At 50.4% G+C, this 26,260-nt stretch overlaps 1 protein-coding gene and 1 long non-coding RNA gene across 6 annotated transcripts in view; one reads left to right on the top strand and one right to left on the bottom strand.

Annotated features, from left to right (window-relative positions):
• PLEKHG4 (pleckstrin homology and RhoGEF domain containing G4) overlaps positions 1–17,037 on the bottom strand; it is an 86,478-nt gene extending 69,441 nt beyond the window's left edge. For 2 of the 5 annotated variants that reach the window (XM_053987316.1, XM_053987314.1), the window contains exons 1-2: positions 16,773–17,037; positions 2,783–2,980 (exon numbers count right to left, since the gene is read on the bottom strand). In XM_053987316.1, the coding sequence (XP_053843291.1) occupies positions 2,783–2,980; positions 16,773–16,775 (201 nt within the window). In that variant the 5' untranslated portion in view covers positions 16,776–17,037. Of the gene's footprint in view, positions 1–1,043; positions 1,085–2,782; positions 2,981–16,772 lie in introns of those variants that run through there. The other 3 variants (XM_053987315.1, XM_053987317.1, XM_053987318.1) reach the window with 3 other exon arrangements.
• Positions 17,038–17,059: 22 nt separating this feature from the next.
• LOC128812730 (uncharacterized) lies at positions 17,060–19,083 on the top strand. The gene is made up of 3 exons (XR_008438808.1): positions 17,060–17,279; positions 17,443–17,535; positions 18,901–19,083. It is a non-coding gene; the product is annotated as an uncharacterized LOC128812730 (long non-coding RNA).
• The last annotated feature ends 7,177 nt before the right edge of the window (positions 19,084–26,260 follow it).

Below are 26,260 nucleotides of genomic sequence, written 5' to 3'. Positions count from 1 at the left end.
AGGATGTCACCTCAAAGCCAGGGGAAAAATCTGGTTTTTACCTTTGTGCTAAGCAGAGACAGACCTCCTTGGAATACCCTTCCAGTCCCTGAGGAATCAAACACAGGCTGATGATTTTAATACACCCAGCTGAAGCCCATGAACTTGTCTAGTACTTCATGAAGCCGTTTACACTTTTGTCACTGCAGAGGCTGACAAAAGATCTAGTGCTCTCAAGACTTTCTACAGTAGTCATTCAGACATGAGTTAATTCTTTTCCTTCTAGTGTGTTTAGGAAATGCTCACACAGGACAGCTGAACTACAGACTAAGGAGGAAGTATTGCTTTTGTTTAGACTCTCTAAAAGGCAGGCAAGACTTTCAAAAAGCAATTAGTAAGAAACAGTCCTCTGTGATTTCAGACTGTAAAGATGAAGGGGCATACAGTGGAGTTTTGGGGAAGAAGAGACCACAGCAAATTAAATAAATTTCATAAATAAGAAATAATAAATTTAAAAGATCAAACAAGCAGACTCCTAAATAAAATATGGAATAGCCTGGGCCCAACTCTAAAAAAAGTACAAGGTACCTAGAGCTTCTCTTGATCTCCCTATACTATCACACTGTAAGTAAAAAATCATGAGTCATGGCCAGAAAGGATCACAACCAAAAAAGAAAGGATCTTGCTGACCACTTTCCTAGACATTTCACACTGCAACAAAAGCCGCCAATACCTAATGCTAAGCCTTGTGCAGCCCTCCCTAAAGGCAGTTGCCCAACCAACCCCACATCTTGTGGCTACTTAGCAGGCCAAGGAGTGTGAGGCAGGCCTCCAAGCACGGCTCCTGTCTCTGCATCACCTCCCCAAACTGTGCTGCACAAATAGGACAGCCCCATTGTGCAGGTTCCCCCCGCCCACAGGCCACCTCAGACATCCCCATGCCTCCATGTCACCTGAGCCCATGCTCCAGGTCAGCCGAATGGGCCACCAGCATCCTGGGCTTCTCCAGTGCCCACTGGCCTCGTACTTCCCTCATCAGGAGCCTGAGCTCCAAGTACCATCACCTCTCCCTCCTGGGGACGCCCAGCACCCATTGCCCTCACACCTCTCCCTCCTGGGGACGCCCAGCACCCATTGCCCTCACATCTCTCCCTCCTGGGGACGCCCAGCACCCATTGCCCTTACACCTCTCCCTCCTGGGGACGCCCAGCACCCATTGCCCTCACACCTCTCCCTCCTGGGGACGCCCAGCACCCATTGCCCTCACACCTCTCCCGCCTCACGGCCGAGCACTGCAGCGCCTCGTGTTCCAACGGCCCTCCAACAGCACCCGAGGCCACCGTGCCCGTCAATGCGACCCCGCGCTGCTATTGGCTGCTGCAGCCCCCGCTGTCCTCCCATTGGCTGTCGGGCGGCCCAGGCCCGCCCTGCCGCCACACCCGTGTTCCCCCGTCGCGCCCTGAGGGCCGCGGGGCCGCGGTGGGTGCGCGGCCTTTCCTGTGCGTTCCTCGGCGCCCGGCCCCAACACCTCCCCTGTGGGACAGCAGCACTGTGCGCCCAGCTCACTGCTGCTTTCCCTCCCTCCCCTTTCACCGCCTCACCTGCCCAAGGCACCGCTGGCCGCTGGGAAGCTGCCGGGATCTCGAGAAGTGGGGAAATTGCTACCTTGGCTCCTTCAGCGAGGGCGGTGTTTTGGGGAAAGCCTTGAAACGTCTTGAAATAATTACCAGTTTGTACAAACGAAAAGCCTTTTGTTTCTTTAAAGGGGAAAAACACGCTATGCACCATAGAATTAGAAGCTCCAATTACAGATACTGATGGAATAACATCTATTCCAGTGTTCAGGGTGGGAGAGAGCAGCAAGGTCATGCACCACCTTGGATCCTCCTCGACTCACAAAGACGGCTGGCACCAAGCTGGAGGCTGGTGACAATATGGGGCAACAAACACTGCACCAAAACACACTTTGAAGATGCCTAGCTCACATGGATCCATCCTATGTGATGGTCTGTGCCCCCAGTATTTCACTTCCTTGAAATAAATGAGTAATTGACTATTTCAGCCTCTATTCCATATTTTTCCTCCTCCTAGAAATTCCTTGCCCTCTACCATGAGGATTTGAATTGAAAGACTGGCCACACACCCCCTTTGCATTCAGAGACAAAAATGTTAGAATAAACCCACATTTTAGGTTGTTTGGGCTGGTTGGGTTTTTTTCATCTTGCAGACTTCGAGCCAAGTTTTGTGATGGAGGTGTTTGACTCATCGTTTCTAACATTTTAGACTCCCAACAGTAAAGCACGTTAATCTTGGACTCGTTCTGGCAGTAAATGTAACATGACTCCTCGGGGCTACTGAGCCTTGTGACCATTCCAGCAACTATCAAAGGGGAGCTGGAGTTTTGGAAAAACACCAACTGGAAGCATTTCGCCCTGCACATCATAGTGCCAGTGGCGGGAGCCTGACAGCTTCATCCACAGGGCCAGGGGACAGCTGGGGTCAGAGGCCACCCCAGTCAGACACATCTAGCAAACACTTCGCTAAACCTCTTCCTGTGAATCCCTTAAGCCCTTGGTATTCCTGATTATGGAAAGGGAGAGCACTGCTCCACACCTGATTGCTGATCTCTGAAGGGTTAAGCTTCAACAACAATTTCTCAACTATTTCCTAATGGTCTGCCTGCCCTCCCACCTAGACTGCCATACATACTCAAGCGCTTTTTGCCAGCTGTTTTGCATACAGGAGCAGAAAGAAAACTCTCCAAGAAAGCCTTCACAGGCCTTAGAGAGCATGATGTACTCACACAGGCATCCTGCTGAATGCACTGTAGGATGTGCTTGGCTGGAATCAGGAAGTCTATGAGGTAGTGCAGTCCATCCCCACGGTACGTCTTCTCCACCACATCAAAAACTTGGCACAGAACAGTGGCTGCGGTAGCCTCAAATGGAGGGTAGAGTGCTGATAACGTACTCTGAATGCAGCCGTCCAGCGATTCCGAGTCCTGCCGAGAAAGAAAGTGTTATTGGTACCAGAGCACGATCTGCCCAACGCCCAGGAGCACAGCCATCTCCAAACGCAGGAGGAGCGAAGATCAAAGGAGCCAAGTGCTGTCCTTTCTAGCTTCTTTTGGCACTAGTGATAGCAGGTAAACACAAAAAAGCTCTCCCAAAACAGGAGTGGAGTGCTCGCAGAGTGCTGCACACAGCAGCGAGAATTGCCAGCTTTTGCTTACGCAGCAAGTCCTTCTCCTGCCTGCGCGGGGTGGGGCGGCTGTTAGACCACACCGCAGCACGTGAGCGCGTGCGAGCGGGACAGCCATGGCGTGGGCGCATCACCAGCCCCGTGTTTTGGGTACACTCCTTGGTGGGCTAAGGGCAGTTGCAGTGGGCTGAAGCTCCTCAGCCTCCTGTGCTCTGGAGTCCCAGCACAGGATAAGGTGCCAGAGCTGTTTGGTTCTGTGGAAAGCCATTCACCAGAGCGACTCCTCGTTATTCAAAGCTGTTTGCCTCTCATGAAAGACTCTACTCCAGGAGCCAGGAGTTTTCTGCAGTGTGAGATGCCTCACATGAGGATTCACACAATGCGTGTGGGCAGGGCTGCCTGTGGTCCCTGAGCACACCCGTTGATATCTAGGATGCCTGTTCACGGGGATCAGAGGCAATGGCTTGCCTGCATCCACCTTCATTTTAGGAGAACCTGCCAGCCAGAGCCTGCCCATAGTGTCAGGACCAATTCCAGTGCTGGAGGCCAAATTCTGAGTTATTGCATGGGTGTAAATCAAGAGAGCTTGCCAAAAAGTAACAATTTAAAAAAATATAAGGCTGTACATATCTGGAGAGAGGATCAGGATCCTTTCTTTTCTATTTTAGAGGGGATCCCTTGGGCTAGCTTACAGCCAGTGGGATTAAGTTTTGCTCCAAAACCAAAATAAAGTTTACTCAGGTGTCTGGCCAGATCCTCATCTGATCCAAATCCACGTCCTTTCACTAAAGACAAGAAAAGCACTTCAGCTGCTTACGCAGAAGCCCTACAGCCTCCTGTAGAACAGGAACAACTACATGAACATGCCTGAAAATACACTTCAGTCCCACAGCAAGACTGGGAGAGAAAGTTAAACAAAGCAGTGCCACAACAGCTTACGCCACAACCGGGGAACAGTAGAACGAGGGGATCAGAAGGAAACAAAGGGTTTCACTGCTTCCACTCCATTGCAGCACATCACTGAAGATGCCTTCACCAGCCTGTGAAAGTTCAACAGTCTCAGAGCAAGCCTGAACTGACCTGCAGCCCAGCAGAGATGATGCTCCTCACACAAGCCTTCCCATCTCTCGCAGCTTACCGATCTCCGAGTTCCTCCTTTAGAGGGTTGGGTGTTTAAGCACAATATAAACTCCCTGCTCTGATGCAAAGCCACCTTGTAGGACAGCCTGTGGGACTGCACGGGAGAGGTGAGGACACCCAGGTGATGCCTCCACAATCCCTGCTTGCAATGAGCTGGCAGAACTACAGTGACAGGCAAACCACACACTGCCTGTGGGACAGTACTGCTTCCTTACCTTTTCTGCTGTTTCTCCTGATGTCAGCATAAGCAAGGCTAGATGGATGGCAGCAGGCTCCTAAAGTGTCCACACCTTTTCTGAGAGAGCAGCTGCCTCCTGCAATACTCAAGGCCAATGCAACTAGATAAACAGAGGTTAAGGAGCTATTTTTCATACGCATAGAATCATAGATTATCCTGAGTTGGAATACTTAATCCAATATTCTTAAGCCAAGAATTCCAAAAGCAAGAGCCCTATGTGCACACTCCCAAGTGCTGAATTCTAGGGAATGAGCATTTAACCCCAATTCTAAATAGGAGGAGAAGGCTGTTTTAAACAATTTACTTTCCACTCAGAAAAATAATAACCTCTGTTGATACCAGCCTGTCCCAGCAAGTGCCTGTGACCTTGTCAGATAAAACTGGCCTTCACACAGGTGCTCTCCCACCCCACCAGTCACCTTCTTGGGCACTGTCACAGTAGCATTGCTGCTGGCAGCATTTGACAACAATCTCCCTCTGACCCTCCACAGCCCACAAGTTCAAAACATCAGTCAAAACCAGCTGGGGTTGGTTCTGCACCATTTTCTGTCCCCATCCCCTGCTTGAGCCAAATTCTTTCAGATATTAATCCCTCCACAAAATAAAGTTGTTAAGTTCACTGTTGCAAATAAAACAAAGAAGTCAAAATATTTGCACATGAGTCAGTGCATCGCTCTAAGGTTCTCACACCATTCCTGCTGCCTTAGCCTTCACAAAACAATTATTAACTTTGGCACCAAATCAAAAATCCTTTATATGGTTAAAATAAACCAGGTCGCACACTATCCTTCCTTTAGTAAAATACAGAATACCATAGCCTGTAGCCATTGCAGAGTGCAGTGCTAACTGCACTCCCAAGCACAGAGGCTTTATCTCCCTCTGGCTAGATTATACCACAAAGCCATGATAGCTGTGTAGATTTCTAAAGGATATGGAGAAGGTTTCAACCACTACCTTTTGGTAGAAAGAGATGTTTGCACCAATCTCTGCTAATTCTGCAGGAAAAGCCCCAAACAGGAATTAGATTCCCACATCCCACTGTGCTGCATTGGATTGCAGCACCAGCATCCTTGGGAGGCTACAGAACAAGGTACAGAATGAGGCTACAGAACACAGCAGCCTCCGTATGCCACAGATGAATGTTGAGGTGACGCTGCTCTTCAGTGCTTCCGCCCAGGATGGTCACCCAGGGATAGCTCCTGCCTGGAAGGAGGGTGAAACATGGCAGTGCCTCAGAAGCCACCTTGAAAATACAGAGGGTAGAACATGGCAGAGCTTGGAGCCTCCAACAGCAACAGATTCTCCTTCAGTAAGGGACTCATTAACCCAGCTCACAATCCTAGGGATGGGGCTGCTTATTTGCACTAATTAACTTCTCAGACTGCAGTGGGGCTGGAGGAAAGCACCTTAGCCAGGACTACAAGAGGCCTCATGGTCCTGCTGTGGAATGCCAGAGCACAGATGGGCAGCCTCACACATCCAGCCTGGCAGCAGGGCTGGCTGCCATGGACGCGCAGGAGATGTGGTTTGCAGGCACAGGGAACTCATACAAACCAGAGAAAAGAATAGTGCCCTGTGGTCCTGAGGCTGATAAAGCTGAAGTCTAGAGCCCATCTCACCTACATCATAGAATCCTAGAATGAGTAATGAAGGGACTACTGGAGGTCGTCTAGCCCAACTTCACTGCTCCAGAGTGCCCTAGACCATACTAGGAGCCCCCTAGACCCCTGCAGGGTCCCCTAGAGCATGTTACTCCAGACAGCTTTTGAATATCTCCAGAGAAGGAGCCTCCACAATTTCTGGGCAACTTGTTCCAGTGGTTCCATCCCTTATCTCAAGCAGGCAATGTAACCCCCAGCAGGCACAAGGAGAAACTTTTGTGACCCAAGATAAGTGAACAGCACCTGGAGAGAAGGAACAAGCTAAAGGATCTATGCAAAAGCTAAAAGAATCCATGGAGGGGGCACTCCTGCCCCAGCATAGTCCCACTACAACCAGCCCACAGTGGTCCCCAAGAGCTGGCAGAGCCTGGCACAGGAGCTTGCTGAAAAAAACCAGCCTCCTTCTGGGACTGCACATTTCAAGATTCCCTACTTCCAACATTGTTGCCACATCCCTCTCACAAGAAAGGTCCTGGACATGTGCTCCTTTTCAGCCACTGGGCACAAACACCAACAGAAGCACTTTCCAAGCAAGCCAGAGAGCATTTCTGCAAGCAAAATGAGTCTAGGGATTTAAATGATTCTTTGTCAATAGCATGGAAGGACCTATAAACTCCAGCTCACTGCCACCACTCCACCACACCTCCCAAAAGAAAAACATGCATTTAAAATAACTCCTCTATAAATCAAGGCGCTAAATAAAGCCCAGGTTAAGGTCATGTCCGGCCAAACTGGCTTTCACTGCTGCTCAGCTGAGAGCCAGCTGCCGGTGCAGGGGCTGCAGCACAGGGACAGAAGAGGAAAGCACCACACAGGGATGGGATGGGCTCCATGGGCTGGGTTCCATGGGCTGAGCCCTGTGACAGGAGCAACCTAGCATGGTCCCACCCAGGAGGCCAGGGGAGCAGTGAGAACCCAGGGGGACTTCGCAACTAGCAGAGGGCTTCAGTCTGAGCAGTGGGTAGGTGGGCTGCTCTCTTTCCCCTGCATATCACAGGAGCCACGGATGCTGTGACAAATAGAACAATAAAGACTGTTGTGGCAAAGTTCTGCTGCTCAGCCCTTAGAGCTCCACTCCATCACAAACTGCAGCAAGAACCAGGAGTCAATCAGAAAAGAAGCTACGGGTGCCTGGGCAGAAGAGGAGCACAGCAGCTGTTGCAACCCTGCTTAGGGGATGCAACTTCTTCTCCTGGTGCAAGCAGACACTGCAGGTTGGAAGGGGAGTTTGTCATGAGGCACGTAGAGTAACCAGGAGTTTCTTAGGCTTTTCTAGGTGCACTGATTGAATTTTCTGCCTACATTTGTGGGCATAAGGAGAGCAATATAGCAGCTCTAGCCACTGGGAACTCCTGTCATTCTACATTTCTTTCTTAGTCAGGATCAAACTTCTTCCTCTTTGGGACCTGCTGCTCACCAATTAAGTCTGAACCCTGGAGAACCTCCTCCAGGTTTGGAGAACAAAATGTAATCTGCCTGGGGAACAGAGAGGTCATCCCCAGAGCTACACACGCACTTCACACAGCATCAGAATATCTGTGGTGTTCAAGCAAGAGATAGCAACCCAAGTGGCTAAGACAATGTAAATCAGTGCAGGGGAGACCTGCAATGCTTCTGGACCCAACTGGGACAACAAAGCCTTGGCAGCATTTTCCCTACAACTCACCCAAGCACTTTGCTCATTTTGCCTACAAAGTACTGCATTTTGGTCAAGGCGAACATGAAGAGGCACAGATTATCCCTGATGACAGCCCAGATGCTGTCTCCAGACTACTAAAAAAGATTGTTTTGGTGAGATGAGACTAACAGTTTGACTAACCCATGACTTATGCAGACAACGCTCCTTTCCAGCAGGCTGGACTGGCCCTTGTAACATGCTGAGGATTCATCCCGCAACAGGAATTTAGTTAAAGAACTTAAAGCTCTGCTTTCACAAACCTACACTCTCATTTGAGCTGCCAGAGAATGAAACTACATCTCCCAAAGTGCCCCAGTTAAATCCAGAGCTTGCATGGCTTGGCAGAGCAAGGAGCATAGCTGGGCAGTGGAGCAGAGCCTGGCGAGGCTGTGAGCACAGCGAGTGGTGCCCGTGGTACACCCAGCTCTGAGTCATGGAGCGTCTGGGCTCCCGCCTAGCAGGGAGACCTTGCCAGAGCTCCCACAGCTTTGTCCTTCTTCTGCCAGCTGCCCAGGGCATGGCCACGTCCTGCACGCACCCAGGACCCTCTGGCCCAGGTGCCAAGACACAGTGCAAAGGCAGGACAGGAGAGACCAGAGTGTGCAAAGGTGAGGGGAAGAAATGACCCAACCCTCCCACACCCCAGACTGGAAAGTAGAAATAATAGCAAAATTGGGGAGAGGCAGAGCTCCAAGCAGCACAACACAGCTCCTGCCCATGGCTCCCAGCCAGCTTTGGGACTGGGGGAAAAGGAGCTCACAGCAGGCGCTGAGCAGGGCCGGGTTAGCTGGTCCCTCCGCCAGCAAAGGCTGCTGTGCTGCACCACTTGGCTGGGGCTGCTCAGATCTCAGCTGACGTGAGAAACCTCATTTCCAGTAAAAACAGACCTCTGGGCTTTCCATGAAGCCTTTCCACTTTCTGACACAGAGCCGAAAGACAGACTGCTTTCCCTTTAAATAAAGGAGACATTTCTGTGTTCAGAAAGGTCTCTGGCTAAAAAGAAGGCTTGTTTTTCTGACAAAATTTGAGATTTCCCACTCCACTGCTGCAGAGAGGAGAACCCTCCCAGCCCCATTTCCTGAGCTGTTCTAATCACAGCGGCAATGAGTTCAAGAGAGAAAAATCTTCCCAGAGCAAGTGCCAGCTCCCCCCTCTACAGCTTACTCTGAGGCTCAGAGGGAGGCTGAGAAGAGGGCGCCTGCCTTCAGCACCCTGCCCTCCTCTGGATAAAATAATGTATTATTAAGAGTTGCAGCTATAGAGGTAGGCATTCCCACTCCTGTAATTACACCACCTTCCTGTGAGATAACCAGGAACGGCTCTACCTGCTCTTTGGGCTATTGTTTTAGGCTTTTCAGGGAGAAAAGTACAGCACCCAGTTCTACTTGGGAGGCAAGTGTTTGCAGTCTCACCCAGGCCAGCTTTGCTGAAGGGCTGTACCTCCAAAAGCAAGCTGCTTTCTGCATGTCACCATGGCATCCCTTGCAGAGGGCATGGCTGTAGCCTGGCTCAGCTCCCCTACACTGAGGCAGGCAGGACTGCTCCATAGCCTGTGGATAAACCAGCTCCTACAGCTTTGCAGGGAGTGGTGCTCTGCAGACAGAGCTCAGAGAATAATTTCCAGATGCCTCCCTCTGTTCTCCCAGCCCTATTCCGTGTTGACGCGGCTGCGGCAGCCAAAGCAGCTCCTACTGGGCAGCACACAGGATTATCATTCCAGGCACTGCAGGAAAACAAGCGCTTGGAAGCGATTAACTCATGATCTCTCATTTAATTAAACAAAGGGAAAAATGATGTATTTGCTTTTCAGCTCCGACGTCCCTGTTCTGCGCATGCTGTAGGTCTGGGCGTGCGCAGCTGGGGAAAGGCCCAAAGCTGGGTGATCTCTCCAAGCTCAGGCTTGGTTTGTTTTCACTCAAGGTGGGGACACCCCAGATTCCTTTGAAAGTGAAGCATGACCGCCTGCATGCTTCACTTTTGGAGTGCACAACTACACCAAAGCTGTCCTTGTGCTGGAGCAAAAGGCAGGGAATAACAGGCAGCAGAGGTAGCCTGGTTCAGGTACATCCCTGGCTCTGCACCACACTGCAGGTGGCCTAAGACAGGCATTATCATATGACAACAGGACCAGTCACCCAAGCCTGCTCCCCAGCCCAAGACCCCTGTTTACTTGGGTCTAATAGAGCACCTTCCCTTTAATTCACCTTACTTCTCTCTACCCTTCAGGTTTTTGTACTCCAGCTTTTCTGGAGAAGAGATTGTAACTTTCTCCTTTGTCTGTGCAACATCCAACACATCAGAAGAGCTGCTGACAACTGGTGAAGATTAAAGAGGCCAAAGTGGGGGTAATGCACAATCCAAGAAAGTTGTCTTTTAGTCAGAGTAGGGAAGAACTGGGAAATGAAGATAAGTATTTCCTCACAGGGACGTGTCTTGGTCCCTAACGAGTTTTCAATGTACTAAGCAGGAGGTAGGTATTTTATCCCTAGCAACAAATGAGCCCTGCTCTCAAGGACCAGTTACTTTCTATCAGAAATAGATCAAGGAGATGATATAGGTGTTTAAAGGGCAGCTGAGTGAACAGATGAAAGCCCTGTCCTTAAACAGACATCTTCCAACTGAAACAAGGGCCTGCAAGTGGATGAGAAGAGCTGTGAATAAAACACCATCCTACAGCTGGACGCTGGCTTATTTTGGTTTAGTTTAATCAAGGGATTAAGTCCTTAATCTGAAATAACTGTCTAAGCACAGATTTATTTTTTTTTTTTTTAAATATCACTGGCATAGCTCTAACAATGCGATTAATTAAACAGGTTGTACTGTGTGTGCTGCAAAGCTTTGGGTACTTTTAGAACAACCTTCCCAGCAACAGACTCATGCTGGAAGAGTATGAGCACTGGCAGCCATGGTTTCATTGCCCACTGTTAGCCATGTGCACCTTTCCACCTCCTCGAGGCTGCCTGGAGCTCTCCTCTTCACTCCTGCTGCCAGCCTGCACAGGCTGCCCTGCCTTGGGCACCGACACTCTGCCCGTGGCACCGTATGCCACAGTCCAGCCAGGGACGTCCACATTCCAAGTGTCATGTTCCTACAACAGGCCCAGACAAGGCTTGCTAAATCCTGTTAGGTATCACAGTCAGAGCCAAGAATTTCACAGGCCACTTCTATACAAGTCCTGAGACATTGCAACCGACTTCCATTCTTTACACAGCTCTTTCTACAAATGTGCTAAAAACCCTTTTCTCTGCTATGGAACAAAAGAAATTGCTTCAGTTCATGAACTCCATTATTAGTGATAGGATTTGCTCTGCTCTCAACTTCAGGCATTGGCATCCATCTGGCAAACCAACCCAAGCAGCAGCATTTGTTGTGCCCCTTCTTATTTCTGCCTAATGGGTACTAACTAACAAGGCACTCCAGGCAGATGAAAGATTTCTTTATACCAGCCAGCTATAAAATACCCTAAGTAAATTCTTCACCAAACAGGTCAGCTCATTTTAACACCTTTTAGTCAGAGGCATTAGGCCATAGCCAACCCCCTTGTGTTCAGACACCCATCTGGGGGCATCTTACAACAGATGGGCAGCCGCCTGTGCTCAAAAAGAAAATCCTTCATCAGGCCAGCTGATGAGTGCCAAAATCGATCTTCATGTGGTCAGTACTTAGAGTATTAGTTCTGTGCCAGTGTTGCACACATTCTGGGCTCACATTCAGATCTCACCCCTTCCCTTTGCAAGGTGCATGAGCTGCTGGACAGACTCCCGTGGGGACTGGTGGATTCTCCATGTCTTGCAACCTCCATAACTGAGGGTGGATGCCACATAAAAAATATCCTCTTTTAGTTAAAGAGCTCCCAGACTCCATATGGAAGCTCGGTAACACTCTACAGTCCCAATATCCCATAAGAGATGAGCCATAGTTCCTTTTGGCCTTAAACACACTGTGTTACCATGTGCTCATGAAATACAAGTCCTGCTGTGTCAGAGGGGGAGAGAAACTGCTCTGAAGCAGAGATGCAATTCCAGGAGGGGATGGCTCAGGACATGAGAACACAGTAAGTGTAGAAGGACCTTCCTTGGAGGAGCACATCCCTGCACACCACTGATAGGAGAAAGCACCTGGCAGCAGTCATCAGATGCCTCTTAGGAAGAGGCTGTGAGGAAGGATGAGCCAGAAGGATAGAGCAGGCAGCTCAGAGATGTGCATGGTTATGCCAGCTCAGCCATGGGCCACTCCAAGGAGCATCAGTCTGTGCTGAAGAAGGGAGAAGTGTTCCTTATCAGAGGGACCAAGATTTGTTCCAAGACTCTCTGAGCTCACTGGGGAGCAGACACATGTGCTCAAGTCCTCCTCCTGCCCCTAAGCAGCAAACCTGGGACAGATTCAGATGAAAACATTTCCCCTGTATTTGGATACAGCACTAAATGCATGCCTCCCAGAAAGATAAGTAAATCAGTCATAAATTCAGGGCATTTCTTTCATTAAACTCCCAAGTTAGAAAGGGGTGAACACAGGCTTTTAAAGCTACTCCCTTTATAGACTTTTTTTTTTCCAAACAGAAAACAGTCTCACGTGTCCCATTATTTCCATACATATCAAAGGAGGGTGGAGATTTAACTAGCAATTTCTAAAAGATCTTTGTGCACAGAAGGGATGTATGCCAAAACGTGGGTGGTTATAAGCCCAAACACAAAGGAGAATACATCCACAGGCATTTTTCCCCTTGATCCATTAACGGGCCTGCATACCAGCCTTCTGAGCATATGAGAGGGACCTTGTTCAAAAGGTAAATGTATTCAGCAAGATGACAACAGACAGCAAATAACCCACATCCTTTAACCATGTTGGAGGCTCAGCAATGCTGGGGTTTTGTTGGGAGGCACTGAGATTTGACAAGCAGCCTCAGGGAAGGTATCCTCCTGAAGGAACCTGCTCAGGAAGCGTCTGCCACACCTAACACAAGCTGCAAAGCTCAAGGTGGACACCTAGCTAAGGTCATCAGAACTCCAGCAGCTTTCCTTCTCTGCAGCATGCAAACCACTCTCCAGCCACAGCAGTGTGTCCCATTGCAGGGGACCATAAGGCCCCATAGAGACTCCCCCTTACCACATCCACCAGTGTCCAGGAGGAGCATATGCAAGTCTCTTCAGCTGAGCCATTTGATTCCATTCAAATCAATGGCTGGTTGCATCAGCTGAAGCAAGGGTTCATCCTGGGCTTCCCAGGCTGATGGCAGGATGGCAAATCTGAGCAGACAGAAAGATTTTCAGATTCATTCTGTGCTGCTTTGATCTTGGAAGTTTCAGCTTGGTGTCCAGTGATGCAAAAAATAGGATACATATGAAACCAGCACTTACCACAAGAAAGGCCCCATTTTTTGTTAATATTTTAATGAAAGATTAAGCCAGCCAACAGGGATGAGACACCTGGTGTGGCAGAGAGGTATAAGCATGGCCAAGCCTTGGAATCAACAAGGGCATGTCTACTCACTTCTCTGAGCTGCAAACCAGGTACTATGAGTGGTGCAAAAAACATAGAGCATCCCATGGCCAGAAGTGGGCAGCTTTACCCTGGCAAGCTCTCCTTGCTTTTTACTGCTCTTCAGTCAGCAACACATCTGGTCCCAGTGCTACTACTCACTTTTTCAGACCTTGGTGACACTGAGCTCTGCAGGACTAGAACAGGGGGTTCCATCATGTCTAAACAGCCAAGAACAGGAACAAAAAGTGCTATGAATACAAATGCCTACGGGTGGGTTCAGTTTATAGTTTCTTTAGGACACCTTGATTGTTTCAACAGAGATTTTTTCAACACTTCAGTGCTGAAGGAGGCTGTAGCCCCTGTGATGTGACTTCCACCCACACTCAGCACCAATGCTCTGGTTAAGGTTGTGCACAGCCTGTAGGATGGTTCAAATTTTACATAGATTGGTTGCAGACAGGGTTACGTTGGAGATGCAATTAGAAAATGAGGCTCTCTGAGCTGAGCACTGTGCCTGTGCTCAGAATTTGGAGGCAGACATGCTGGTTTTCTTGTCTGAAGTGACCAGCCACGAGATGCTGACAAAGCTGTCATGTTATGATCTCTTCTGCTATAGCAAGGTATGCCTTCAGAGCCAACTGCCCATGGGGGCAGGTGGCCAGCAGCACTACCAGAAGGGGCTATGCTACAGGATGCTGGTTTTCAGAAAATAAGTGCTGGCACTCAGCTTGGGGTCCTCCTTGGATACCTGCATTATCTCACTGTAAGCATCTACTGTCTTCCATTCCCATGTGGTACTAGAATACATTTGGCAATTTCTACAAGAAGATACCTGGATGCAGCTGGCCTGTCACTTGCATTCAACCATTACTTTTATTGTTACAATGAACGGCATGTTCACCTACCCAGACCTTTTGAAAAGAAGCTGGACAAAATGCAAGTTGTCAACCTTGTTACCCCAGAGGAGGTGCTTTCAAACTGCTTCCATGTGCTCAGGATTATGTCTCCGGACTTTGTCTGTGTTCCAACATCTTGCTCATGGTTTTGGCACAGAAATAAAGAAAGAAGATCCCCAATGCTTAAAGGTCTTTGTGATTCCCAGACTCATTTCCTTCCCACCCTGGGAGAAGACATAACTGGAGGAAGAAAGACCCTATTTTCTGTTGAAATCCATCCTCTCTATTACCAGCATAGAGGTGCCACCAGAACTGCTCTGCAGGAAGCACCAGGAATGGTGAATCATGGGAATACCAGGGAATGAAGATAGATCCCAAGTCACAAAAGCCATGATGGGTGAGCAAGGTAGACAGAGCCCAGCCAGATTCCTGCACTGCTCTCACCATGGGGTTTCCACAGCTCCAGAAGTCACTTCTAGTGGAAGTGGGCTACTTTGGCCCAAGCTGTCTCACCCATTTGGTGCTTTGGGCATCTCCCAGCTGCCACAACATTATGTACCCGTACACACACATCAGCTCTAACACTGAAACCCCATGAAAATAAATCACCTGCCTCATAGAGCAGGGCAGCCAGCAGTGGTGCCTTGACAGACCTCCATCAGGAGCCAAGTCTCCAAGAGTCCTGCAGGCTGCTGGAGGCCATGGAAAGTCTCCTATAGGCCAGCAGACTGACACACATTCACTGAAATCCAGATATTTTGCCTGCAGGGTTTGTTTGATTTACCAGGACACAAAAAACTCAAGTTAATCAGAACAGCTTGGAGCTACAGTCACAACTTGGGTGCTCACGGGAATGCACCTCCCAAAATGTAGATTGGTCTACCACAACATTGAGAACAGATACCTGCCATGGACCAGAGGTGTCCACAATGTGGCCAGCACTCATTGCTGGGTCTGGTGCAGCTTGGCCTCTGGTTCCTATTCCTTCCAGCTGCACTCAGCCCCTGAGAGGCACACAATCCCTCCTCAGCAGTGATACACAGTCCTTGAATACCCAACCACCCAGACATGGCACTGCTCCACACAAAGGCCCCTGCTTCAGACAGCTTTTGCATCACACATTAAAACAACATCAAGGAGGGGGGCCGAAGCACTTGGGAATCATCAGAAAGACACCTCCAACTTGAAGGAGCAGAGTAGTAGCAGCCAGTCTCTGCCTTTGGCCTCCAATGGCAGAATTTCACAAGCACTGCTCCAGCCCATATGGCAAAATGCAACCCATGAGACTGCAAGGGATGACCCCAACCCTGCACAACCCCAAGCAGTGCTGTCCTTTGATTTCAACTTCATAATATAACCTGTATAGACCAAAAATTGCCAGGAACACACTAGGCATGGGGTGAGGGAAAGAGGTCTTCTGACTGGGATGGAGAAGTAGAAGTGACATGCCTCCACAGAAGAATAGCAGGGGAGAGCACACCACAGCTCTGACAGGCATGTGAGGGCAAAGAGCACCACAGGATTCTCTGCAAAGGAGCTGGAGGGTGGTAAAGGGAAAATATATGGGTCTATAAACTTAACTCAACTTGCAGAAGTCAGAATTCAACTCAGCCCTCAAAGCCAAATTTCTGCAGGCTCAGAAACTGAACTTTTAAAGGGCAAGTCACTGCCAGGCACAGCAGCAATGCAAGCTGCTTGTCCTCTTCATGGATTTTGTTCCCTCTGCTGTGGAGAAGCAGCCCATAACATAGCAGGACACCTCCAGGAGATTTGGGGTTGCTGGGCACATGGATCTCAGCCTAAGCCTAGGATCAAACCATCAGAAGCTAGACTGATTCTCAGTGGGATGTTACCACAGGGCCAGCGATCCCTCCAGCTACTGACAGCCCAGAGCTGGGCACCTCTGTTTGTGCCAGTGTGCCAGTGCCAGTGTGGCTGGGCAGGGGACAGCCCTGCAGCCACTCCCAAGGAGTCTGGGTGCTCTGCTGCCCACTGGGCTCACCATCCTTTCCTCTCTCCAAACAAAGATCCCCACGTGCAGAACTTGACACTGAAAAGGAACATCCCTGCCCAGCTCCAGGGGTTCTCTGGATGCCCACCCTGGGCAGGAGAAAAGGCTCTGCAAGAGGGCAATGCCCAGAGCCACAGAGCAGGATTGGCAGAGTAAGGGCAGGAGGAAAGCTCAGCATCCAGGCAGCACAAAAGACAAGGCTCTGCCCGAACTGACCCATCCCAGCTTCTCGCTCCAGCACTGTAGTCCAATAGGCACCTCGCAGGGGTCAGTGCCAACAAGAAGTCTGTGTCCCTGCAGCCACCGCCCAGGACTGGCACCAAGAGTACAGTGTGCCACTCGAGTAACGGGAAATGCCAAAAGAGCTGTTCCCACTCCCGGCATTAGCGCCGTGCGCTGGCTCCAGGCAGGCTGCCCCGAGAGCAGCTTCGTCCCGCACAGCCCTGCTCGTGCCCAGGGCAAGAGCCCTTCGCAGAGATTTCCTTACCATGTTCCCGGCCTCCTTTATTCCCCCTCACTTCCAAAGACAGCGTTTTTTCTCTTTTTCCTCCATGTGTGCGACGGGGCGTCTCCTCTCCCCTCCGACGTGAACCACCGAAGCACTTTGAGTTCTGGACTGTAATCCAAGCCCTCACCGCCCCCAGCACAGCTCCAACTAATCTAACTCATGACACTACCGGGGCTGAGCAGGGGACCTCGAAGGTTTCTCTGACAGCCAACTCCAGCGTTAGACGGCAGAGGGGCATAGCGAGAGCAAGGTGCCGCATCCCCCAGCCCTGCGGGGACCTTACGGACACGGGCAGAGCCAGAAGCGCTCCCGGGCTGCTCCTTACGGCATCGCGGCTCTCCGCGTCCCTCAGAGCGCCTGGCCCGCCGCACAGACCGGCTTAATGCAGACGCGTCGTGGCAGGGAGCTGCCTTCGCCCGGGAAGATCTGAATAGCTGCTAGAGAGTAAGACAGGCATCCCGAGAAGGTCTCCAGCTTCCCAAAGAGGTTTCCAGCAAAATCCTCTCCCCTTGCCTCCTCCCGGCTTGTTTTTCTCTAAGTCCAGGGAAGTTTCTCCACTCCACGAGATCGTGAGGCGCCGCCGCAGGTTAAGTAAAATGCCGAGAAATACAGGGACAGTGTTCTGAAATACTGTTTTTCTAACTTCTAGGAGGAAAACAGAGAGCAGTGACCGCTTCAGGCAACAGCAACAAACTGCATTGGGATCAGGCAAGAGATGTAGACCTCACCCCCTCCCAAAGGAGTAAGTAATTTAACACGGCAAGTTTCTCCACCCCTCCATTAATTGTTTAAGATGGCCAGGGGCCAAAATACTGCCCGAGCAGTGGGGAAGGTCATCAAACAGGCAGGCAGCAGCCTCCAGAAGTGACAACGGGAAAGGGCAGAGCCACAGAGGCGGAGAGAGTGGAGAGAGGCAGGTGCCGCGGGGCATCCCAGGATCTGCTGACACACAAAGGCTTTGTGTAACGGGAAGCAGGGCGGGAAGTGACACACAGGCAAAACCTGGGCACGAGATGCAGGGCCTGGGACCAGAAAGTGCCTCCCCAGCCTGAGCAGTGCATGGTCTCAGCAGCCTCAGTTGGGACTGACCCCTCCATCAAGGAGTTCACAGTGCTGGAACTTGATTGTCCCCACTTATGGGGAGAGGTCACACGAACTAATCCATTCCCAAGAGACAGGGTGACTCAGGCAGGATGTGAGAGCCTACAGCAGAAGGGAAGACATCTCCTTCTCCTGCATGGACAAGCAGAACAGCACAGGCTACTTGTCTGCTGAAGACTGAGCAACTGCTGCCAATACCTCTGTTGCCTTGGCTCAAGGGGCAGAGTCCCACAGCCTTCCCAAACCCTGCTCCACAGGGCCAGCAGCAGAGGCCACGCCAGCTAGTCCAGCTCAAGACCACCTTCAGATACTCCTCTCCCAGGGAGGACTGACAACAGTTTGCCCTAAAACCCCTTGGCATATGATGGCCTCATCACATGTTTCCAGACCCAACCAGCAACCGGGAGTTTGAGCAGCCTCAAAGCCAACCATTCAATCCACCAGCTGCTTGGTGTGCTGCTGCATTTCCTTAATCCAAAGAGATGTCCTGCTAAAAGGGGCTGTGACACTGACAGTGACCAGAGCTGAGCAGCTGCCTCACTGTTCAGCACTTGGCTCTCAAAAAGCCCATGCTTTCAGAGGCTCCCCCAGGGCCTGGAACAGCCTGTCACCTTCTCCCCACAGCAGCATTCCATCTGTAGGCAGTGTCCATGTCAGGTGACAGCAGTTGCTAATGCCAAACTGGGTGAAGGAAAGCATCCCTGCCACCTTAAGTATTAACAACCCAGCACAGGCACAACCTAGTTGTTGTCATCTGCAACAACTAATTTCAGATTGGAGATCCTGTCTGTGCATGCATGCAAGAGAGCCTCTATCCCCTTCATATTCATATCAGGAGGATGAGGAGCCTGGCATACCTCCCCAGCGGAGCCTCTGACCACAGCTTTCAGGGTCTGTACAAGGCTACATTTGCAGTGTAGCTTTGTCCTTCATCTATTCCTCCAGCACATCTCCCACGCAATGAGCATGGCTACATTTGGCTAACCTTTGCAATATCTTCCTGCAGGTGCTTGCTGGGAGTCTCCCTAGGGACTGGCCCACTCCCAGAGAGGAGGGAGCACCAGGAGCGATGTCTCTGCAGCACACACGTGACTGGCCGTGACAAGCCCTGTGCTATCAGAAGTACCAGGCTATTTTTGCTGGAGGCATATCCCCATCACAGAATAAAAGGAGGTAGAAGAGATCCAACATGCCCCTCACGCCCAGATGTTTTATGGAAAACTGTAGAAACAGTTTTATGTACTGTTTCTACAACTGCATCATTACATGTATGTTTCCTTTCCAAAGGCCATGGCTGCCCAGGGCTAACCCAAATTGCAGAATCATAGAGAAATCCTGAGCTGGGAGGGACCCACAAGGATCAGATGCTCTTCATTGTTCTGCACAGGACAACCTCAAAAATTATACCATGTGTGACTGCACCAGCCTTGCACACAACTATTTTTATCCAGCAAACAGGTCACTGCAATTATCCTGGGTTCTGCAGAGGAACCAGTCTCCAAATAGAGCTCTAGAGTCTCAAAAAAGTCTGGTAATCAGCAGCCTGGGTAACAAGCCTGGGCACTTCGGGGCTATTCCAGCTGCAGGCCAAAGCTTCTGCTCCTTCAGGGGGGCTACTGCACAAGCCAGGAGCTACCTCAGCTTTGAAACAGAGACATGTGCTCCCCAGGCAGCACAAAGGGCAACACAGAGCCAAGTAGGGCTGGGACATCCCCACAGCCCATGGGGAGGAAGGGGATGGAGCAGAGAACCTGCTCCCATGCTGTTACTGAACTGGTCAGGTCTCCTACACTCAGACCTTTGGCAGGACATCCAGGGTGAGCAGCTTTTGGCTTTCCTGTCTTCTTCAGGTGGCTTGCACAGGCCTGGGAGCACAAGGTTGTCATCTCCTTTAGTTCTGTTACCTGCTAAGGTACTGTCAAGTCACCTAATTTCAGCTCTCTGATGGCCAGAAAATGTGATACTTTTCTCATAGAAAGAGAAAAGTGGTATAGGACCTTGCAGCATCCCCATAAACAGAGAAGGAAGGCACAATAGAGGTACTCAGAGCCTTGTACCTACCCCATTTCCCATGACAAAAGAAAGCTCTCCACAAGCTCTCAAGTCAACACCACTCAGAAGGATGCAGGGAAATTGGCAGCACCATTTATAGAGGCTGCCAAACACAAGAGCAGCTTAGAGCCCAATCTCACACCTCCTCCTTTTCCTACACTGCACTTAAAGCTCAGGAGCACCTTCCCCCATGGATTTCTAGGCTGAAGAACTTGAGTTCAGCTCACCTCCAGCCCAGTCAGAGGCAGTGATGTGACTTCCTCTGCCATGGCATGGTGCTAAAGGGAACATTGCTGGAACTCATGGCTGGTTCCTAATATAGTTTCCTTTTTTTTTTTTTTTTTTTTTTTAATTGCAAAGTAGCCTTTCCCTCTTCTGCATTGTAGATCCATTTCCTACACAAGCACATGGGAGACAGCTGTAGCCAGCACTTCAGTGGGTGTTAAAAAGCCCCTCTTGACTAAGGCTGACAACAATGCCATGCTTGTTCCCAGCACAGTCTCACTCTGTCTCCCTGCAGGAGCAGCTCCTCGCTCTCGCACGAGGCCTGCGCGTTCCTCAGGGTTGCTTTAATTGCTGAAGTCACTGCAAAAGGCTGCTGTCATCCATGCTGGCAGAGATCTGAGTGCCCCAGCTTCCCATCCAGCAGACCCAGGTCCTTTGCATGGAATGAGGGGCAATTTTACTCCAAGGGTCTGCTTTGCAACCCACCTTCAGCAGCAGCTGACCATTGCTAAGCACAGCTTGTCCTAGAGGTGAATTACAGCAAAAGGCTGACATTAGGAAGGATGGGAACCTTTGAAGGCTGTGGGGCCTCCCCAGAGTTGAAAGAAAAGGAGATAGAAGAGGGATCAGTATAACTGTTCTGAAAATTTCTGAGGTTCTAATTTCAGACTCTCATCTCTTTCCTCTCTATTCCTTTCTTCTTTCCTGGATCTGGTTTCTGGAGTTGCAGTATTTCTCAAGTGCCTAAAGCAGTACCACAACCTAGAGCTGGGAGAGAGCACAGACAGAGGTAGGAGGCAGGGAAAGGACCTCTGCCTTTGGGTCAACACTTAGCAGAGTTCTGCTTATTTTCGGTTGTGCAAATCAGGAAATGCTCAATTCTTTTATGAATAGAATTCAGCTGTGCTGGAAACAACACAAGACAGATGTTTTAGATGCCAGATAAGGACATCTCCTGACCTAGGGGAAGTTGTGCAATATGGATGTTAGCAGGATGATTACATTACTGTGGCCAACAGCTCTTAGGAAAATACCTCCATGAGCTCCATGTTAGCTTAGAGTGATCACTGGTGCAGTCCTCAGCATAGGGAACCTCCTGTGGCCACACAGACTGCTGAGGGAATGAAGATCCTGGGAATGGGCTGTGGTAGAGCACTGCCCCAGGGTAAATGGCTCCTGCTAACCCATTGATAAGTGGATGTCTCTGAATCTACTTCCAGGCATCTCATCACCAGACTGGGGTTCTCCACCAGCTCCCATATCCACAGACATGGCAATGCAGATATCCTGTGGATTAAGCTGTATGCTGAAAGGAAAGGTATGTTACCATCCCATCAAGCTATCCAAAATGAACCCTCATAGAATATCCTAACTTGGAAGGGATCCACAATGATCATTGAAGTCCAGCTCCAACCCTATACCCCTTCAACTTGGCAGCCCACAAAAACAGAGGAAGCCACCAAGAAGCAGCATTAGACCCCACTCAGAACAAGCCCTAAAACCAGGGATAGATGTTGCTCAAAACAGGGTTTGTGAAAGAAAGGCAACAAGGGATGCAGCAAGTAGAGGAGCAAGCAGCCCTTTGTACCAACTACACTTCAGGAAAGAACTAGCTCTCTCCCCCCATTAGGGAGACAAGAACAGCTTGTATGCAGTTTAATAACATTTAAACCTTTATTTCAGATCACAAGTAAAGCAGGTCTTGGCTTCACAAAAGCACATCTTGGTTTAACTAATTAATTTGATAATCTGCTATTTGCAATCCTCAGGAGACATTCAGCTTCTAAAGCAAGTAATTACCACTAAGTGGCAACCTCTTTGTGAGGCCCACTCTGATTAGGGAAAAATTTCTTAAGCCAGAAATATAATCACAGTGTGATTTCCCAGAAGGACTGAAGGAGAGACTACATAACAACAGCTGGTCACGCTCACCATCTGAAGGAACAGAAGCAACTCAATTACCAGGTCTCCAGCTACAATTCAAGATGTTGTTCAGTGCCACGTGCAACTGTGGCCTGCAGTTAACCACCAGGAAGTCTTACAGGAGGTATTTTGTAGGGACAGAAATCAGGAAGGTCCCACTTGGGGGGGCTCAAATACCTATGTGTGCCACAAGGGAAAGAAGGGAGAGGAATAAAATGTTTTTTTAAATTCACACATCAGGCTGGCTGCAGCACATATTGAGAGAGGTGATTCTCTCCCTCTGCCCTCATGAGACCTGCCTTGGAGCACTGCATCCAGGTCTGGGGTCCTCAGCACAGGAATGACATGGACCTGTCAGAACAGGTCCAGAGGAGGCCATAAAGATGATCCTACGGCTGGAGCACCTCTTCTATGTGGACAGCCTGAGAGACAACTCTTCAGCCTGCAGCAGAGAAGGCTTTGGACAGATCTTAGAGCCCCTTCCAGTACTTAAAGGAAGCTTATAAAAAAAAAAAGAAATAAGTTTTTATGTAGGCAGAGAGTGATAGGACAAGGGGAAGTGATTTTAAGCTAAAAAAGGAGAGATTTAGATTAGGTGTTAGGAAGAAATTCTTTACTCAAAGGACGGTGAGGCACTGGCTCAGGTTGCCCAGAAAAGCTGTGGATGTCCCATCCCTGGAAGTATTCAAGGCACAGTTGGACAGGGCTTTGAGCAACCTCCTCTAGTGAGTGGCATTCCTGCCTGTGGCAGGGGGTTTGAACTTTGAGCTCCCTTACAAACCAAACCATTCTATGATTCTAAGTCCAAGCTCATATTGTGCAGTCTCAGAGAGAAGCAGTGGAAGCAGGGCAATACCAGCCTTACAGTCTCTGCCTAGATATGAAGGCACACCTTGATGACACATAGTGTCTTCCCAGACAAGCCAGCTGGACTCAATACATGCAGAGTACTTGTTGGTTAGACTAGCTCCGGGCATCCCCAAGTGCCCAGGGTTTTGGCTCAGCTGGCATCAGTCATTGCCAGAGTCCACAGGACAAAGTTCTGCTTCTGCACTCATCCAAGACACCCATCTCAATCTGAGCAGCTTTGGGCTCCTTTAACTTTGGGCCAGGGAGGGGATGCACAGAGGTGCACCCAGGCGTTATGAAGTGGCCGTGCTACACACCACTCTTGGGTTAATGCTGCTACAACAGTCTCCAGAATTTGAAGCCATGAACACAGCCAGCACAGGTAGGAGCAGGGCTTGGATGGAAACTTGGCCTCCTGCACAATCAGACACCATCCCAGTGCACCCACACCCTGAGGGTGTTTCCCCGTTGCACTGGACTCCCCTCTTGGGTGCTGGGTCTCAGCATTCTGGTGCTTTGAGTACTAGGCGAGTGCACTGGTTGGCAGGATGTGACCATACAGGAGAAAATATCCCAACCCCCCACAAGAGCCTGTAGGACACAGAGCCAGGCAGGGACACACACCTCTGTGAACGTGGAGTCAAGAGAGCTTAAATGGTTTAAGAGGAGCTACTTGTCTGTCTCCCAAGAGTTTAGGCAGTGCCTGCCTTTCCTGAGAACAAAGTGCTCTTGGCTTAGAAATCCAGCTGTGGCTTCAGGACTGCTGTTTCAAAACTCACCGCAGTCTAGGAACAGAAGAATAGGTCAGCTTTTTCTGAAGAGCAGCCTAAAAGCAACCCATCTCTCTCCAGATCCCAGGTATTTAATGGCACAGAAGAGTCATCTGTTTACCTTCCCTCCTGGCAGTGAAGCTGCATGCCATTTAGCCCCACAGCACATGTTTACTGTACTCTGTGAGACAGCACGCTCACCTCTGAGCTAGACGTGCCAGTGGGCACCCACACCCTTCCTGCCCCGGCCCCTCTCCCGCAGACAAGGGAGTCGTGGGACACAGGATCACACACTACTGCAAATTCCATCCTCGGTCACAGCTGCCAGGGCCTGCTCCTCTTTCCAGGTCTGCTTGGCAGAGTAAGCGTTGTGGTGACAGACAAACACTCCCCACCGTGGCTCCATGCCACCAGCAGCCCCCCACTTGTGTCCCTGCTCTGTGCCCAGCTCATGCCTGAGCAACCAGCACCCATGAGACACCTGCCCAGCCCGCACCAAGAGAAGTGGGTACACCCCTTGGAGGATGCCACTGAGCACCAACCATTACCAGACAAGGGCTGGGACACTCTTCTGATCTGGAGACCCATCCCTTCTCTTCCCAAAACCAACCTAAATCCAACTGTGCCCTGCGAGGAGGCAGGGCTGGCAGCTCTAACCAGGGAAGCAAGGACCCCCTCTCCAACCACTGGCTGCAGTCTCTGTTCCACAGTTTGCAGAGCCAGGGCAAGCTCCCAGGTCCTACCTGGGGTGACAGTCAGGGACTCTGATCCAGGAACTTTGATCCCCAGAACTGCTATTTCCCTGGGTGCACACCCTGTCAAGCTCCCATCCAGCCCTTCCAACCCTCCCAAACCCCACACTTACAGCCAGCATTTGCAGAGCTTCTACCCAGCAGATCCCGACAGATCTTGCAAACCATTCTCCCATGGCAGAATGTCTCCAGAGAGAAGGAAAGCTCTCACCTGCCTACAGTTTGCTTCTCCAGATCAGAGAGGCAGCTGAGTTAGCTCAGCACTCCCTGGGGCAGAGCAATAGCCCCAAGATGCATCTCCAGGTCCAGTCAGTGCCTTAGAGAGCTGCATGGGCGTTCCCTGGGACCAGCTGTCATGGTGCCTGTCACAGCTGGGCTGTGTTGCCCACTGAACGCAAGCAGTCCCTCTGTGAGTCCTCCAGGTGCTTCTCAAAGTACCCTTAATCCAACTGGCATTTCCAACGGGGGAATGACAACCTGCTCAGGTCTGACAGTTTCCCCAGATACAGAAGAGACCTGCTTTGTGCCCCTCTAGCCTTGCCCAGCTGGTAGCAAAGGAGAAATATCTCAGTCCTCCAGCAGCTCTGCCAGGCTTCAGGCTGATATTCAAGTCACTCTGCAGTGGGCAAAGATCAGTTTGGGGTCAGGGTCTTCTCCCTAGGAGAGTCGAGAGCCAACTCTGCTGACTGCAGATCCAGAGCACTGAGAAGGCTCCTTATATGCCCCTGGGAAGGGCTGGTTTGACAGGGATAGGAGCAGTCTGCCATGGAACATCCAGAGCTGGCAATTAGAGGAGTGAACCTCAGGGAATGCCTACAGCAAGGATGCCAGGCAGGAACACAGAGCAGGTAGGACACGGGGCACAGTGAGGAGGTGGTGTGATGTGGATCACAGCTGCGGTACCAGGGATCCTTTGTTCCCAATGTGGGCTGGAGGAAGAGGAAGCACCAGGAAGCAGCATGTGACTGACACGCTGTGAGCTGGTTCCAGCTGGGGTGGGCACCTCCCCTCCCTGGCACCAGGGCTGGAGAGCACCGGCAGGCAGGAAACGGTGTGATTCCATGCCATCAGCAGCAATAACAATGTGCCTCCTGAAGGAGATGAGCAGCTTCCCCTTCAGACAGGCAGGGCGGAGGGCTCCTGCCTCCTGTCAGCAGTCTGTCCTCTCTCACTTGCCCTCCTTCCATCATGTTGCTGCTCTCTTCCTCCTTGCAGGGGAATCTCTGCTCCCAAATCGAGACAGGGTAAGGCCAGCTACAGAACAGCCCCGGGAAGGTTCGAGGAGGCTTAGACCCCTCTGGGGTTCAAACAGGACTGTTAGACTGGGGCCATGAACATTTGGAGGAGCTTGGTGGGAGGAGGGACAAGTGGGTCAAGAGCTTCCTCCCTAACACAGAAATATCCAGGTCCAAGTGTGTGTTCTTTGCTGGTTTTTTTTTTTCCTTTATAGAATCATACAATGTTAAGAAGTTGGAATAGACCTTAAAGATCATTCTGTCCCGAGCCCTCTTGCCACAAGCAGGGACACCTCCCAGTAGACCAGACTGCTCAAGGCTTTATCCAACCTGGCTTTAAACACTTCCAGGGTTGGGACAACTACAACCTCCTTAGGCAACATGTTCCAGTGTCTCACCACCCCCACAGTAAAAGAAGGCTTTGGTTTTGGGCCATATTTTGTAGCCCCTGACTGCGTTTGCTGCCGGGTGAGATGAAGGTGTCTGAGAAAGAGTGCGAGCTGGTGACTGAACCTGGACATCACACCCTCCATCAGGAGAGCGGGAGGGAGCTGTGCAGC

The sequence above is a fragment of the Vidua macroura genome, chromosome 11 (genome assembly GCF_024509145.1).
Source record: "Vidua macroura isolate BioBank_ID:100142 chromosome 11, ASM2450914v1, whole genome shotgun sequence".
Lineage (NCBI taxonomy): Eukaryota > Metazoa > Chordata > Aves > Passeriformes > Viduidae > Vidua > Vidua macroura.
Note: the sequence above shows the minus strand (reverse complement) of the source record. Positions and strands in the feature narration are given on the sequence as shown.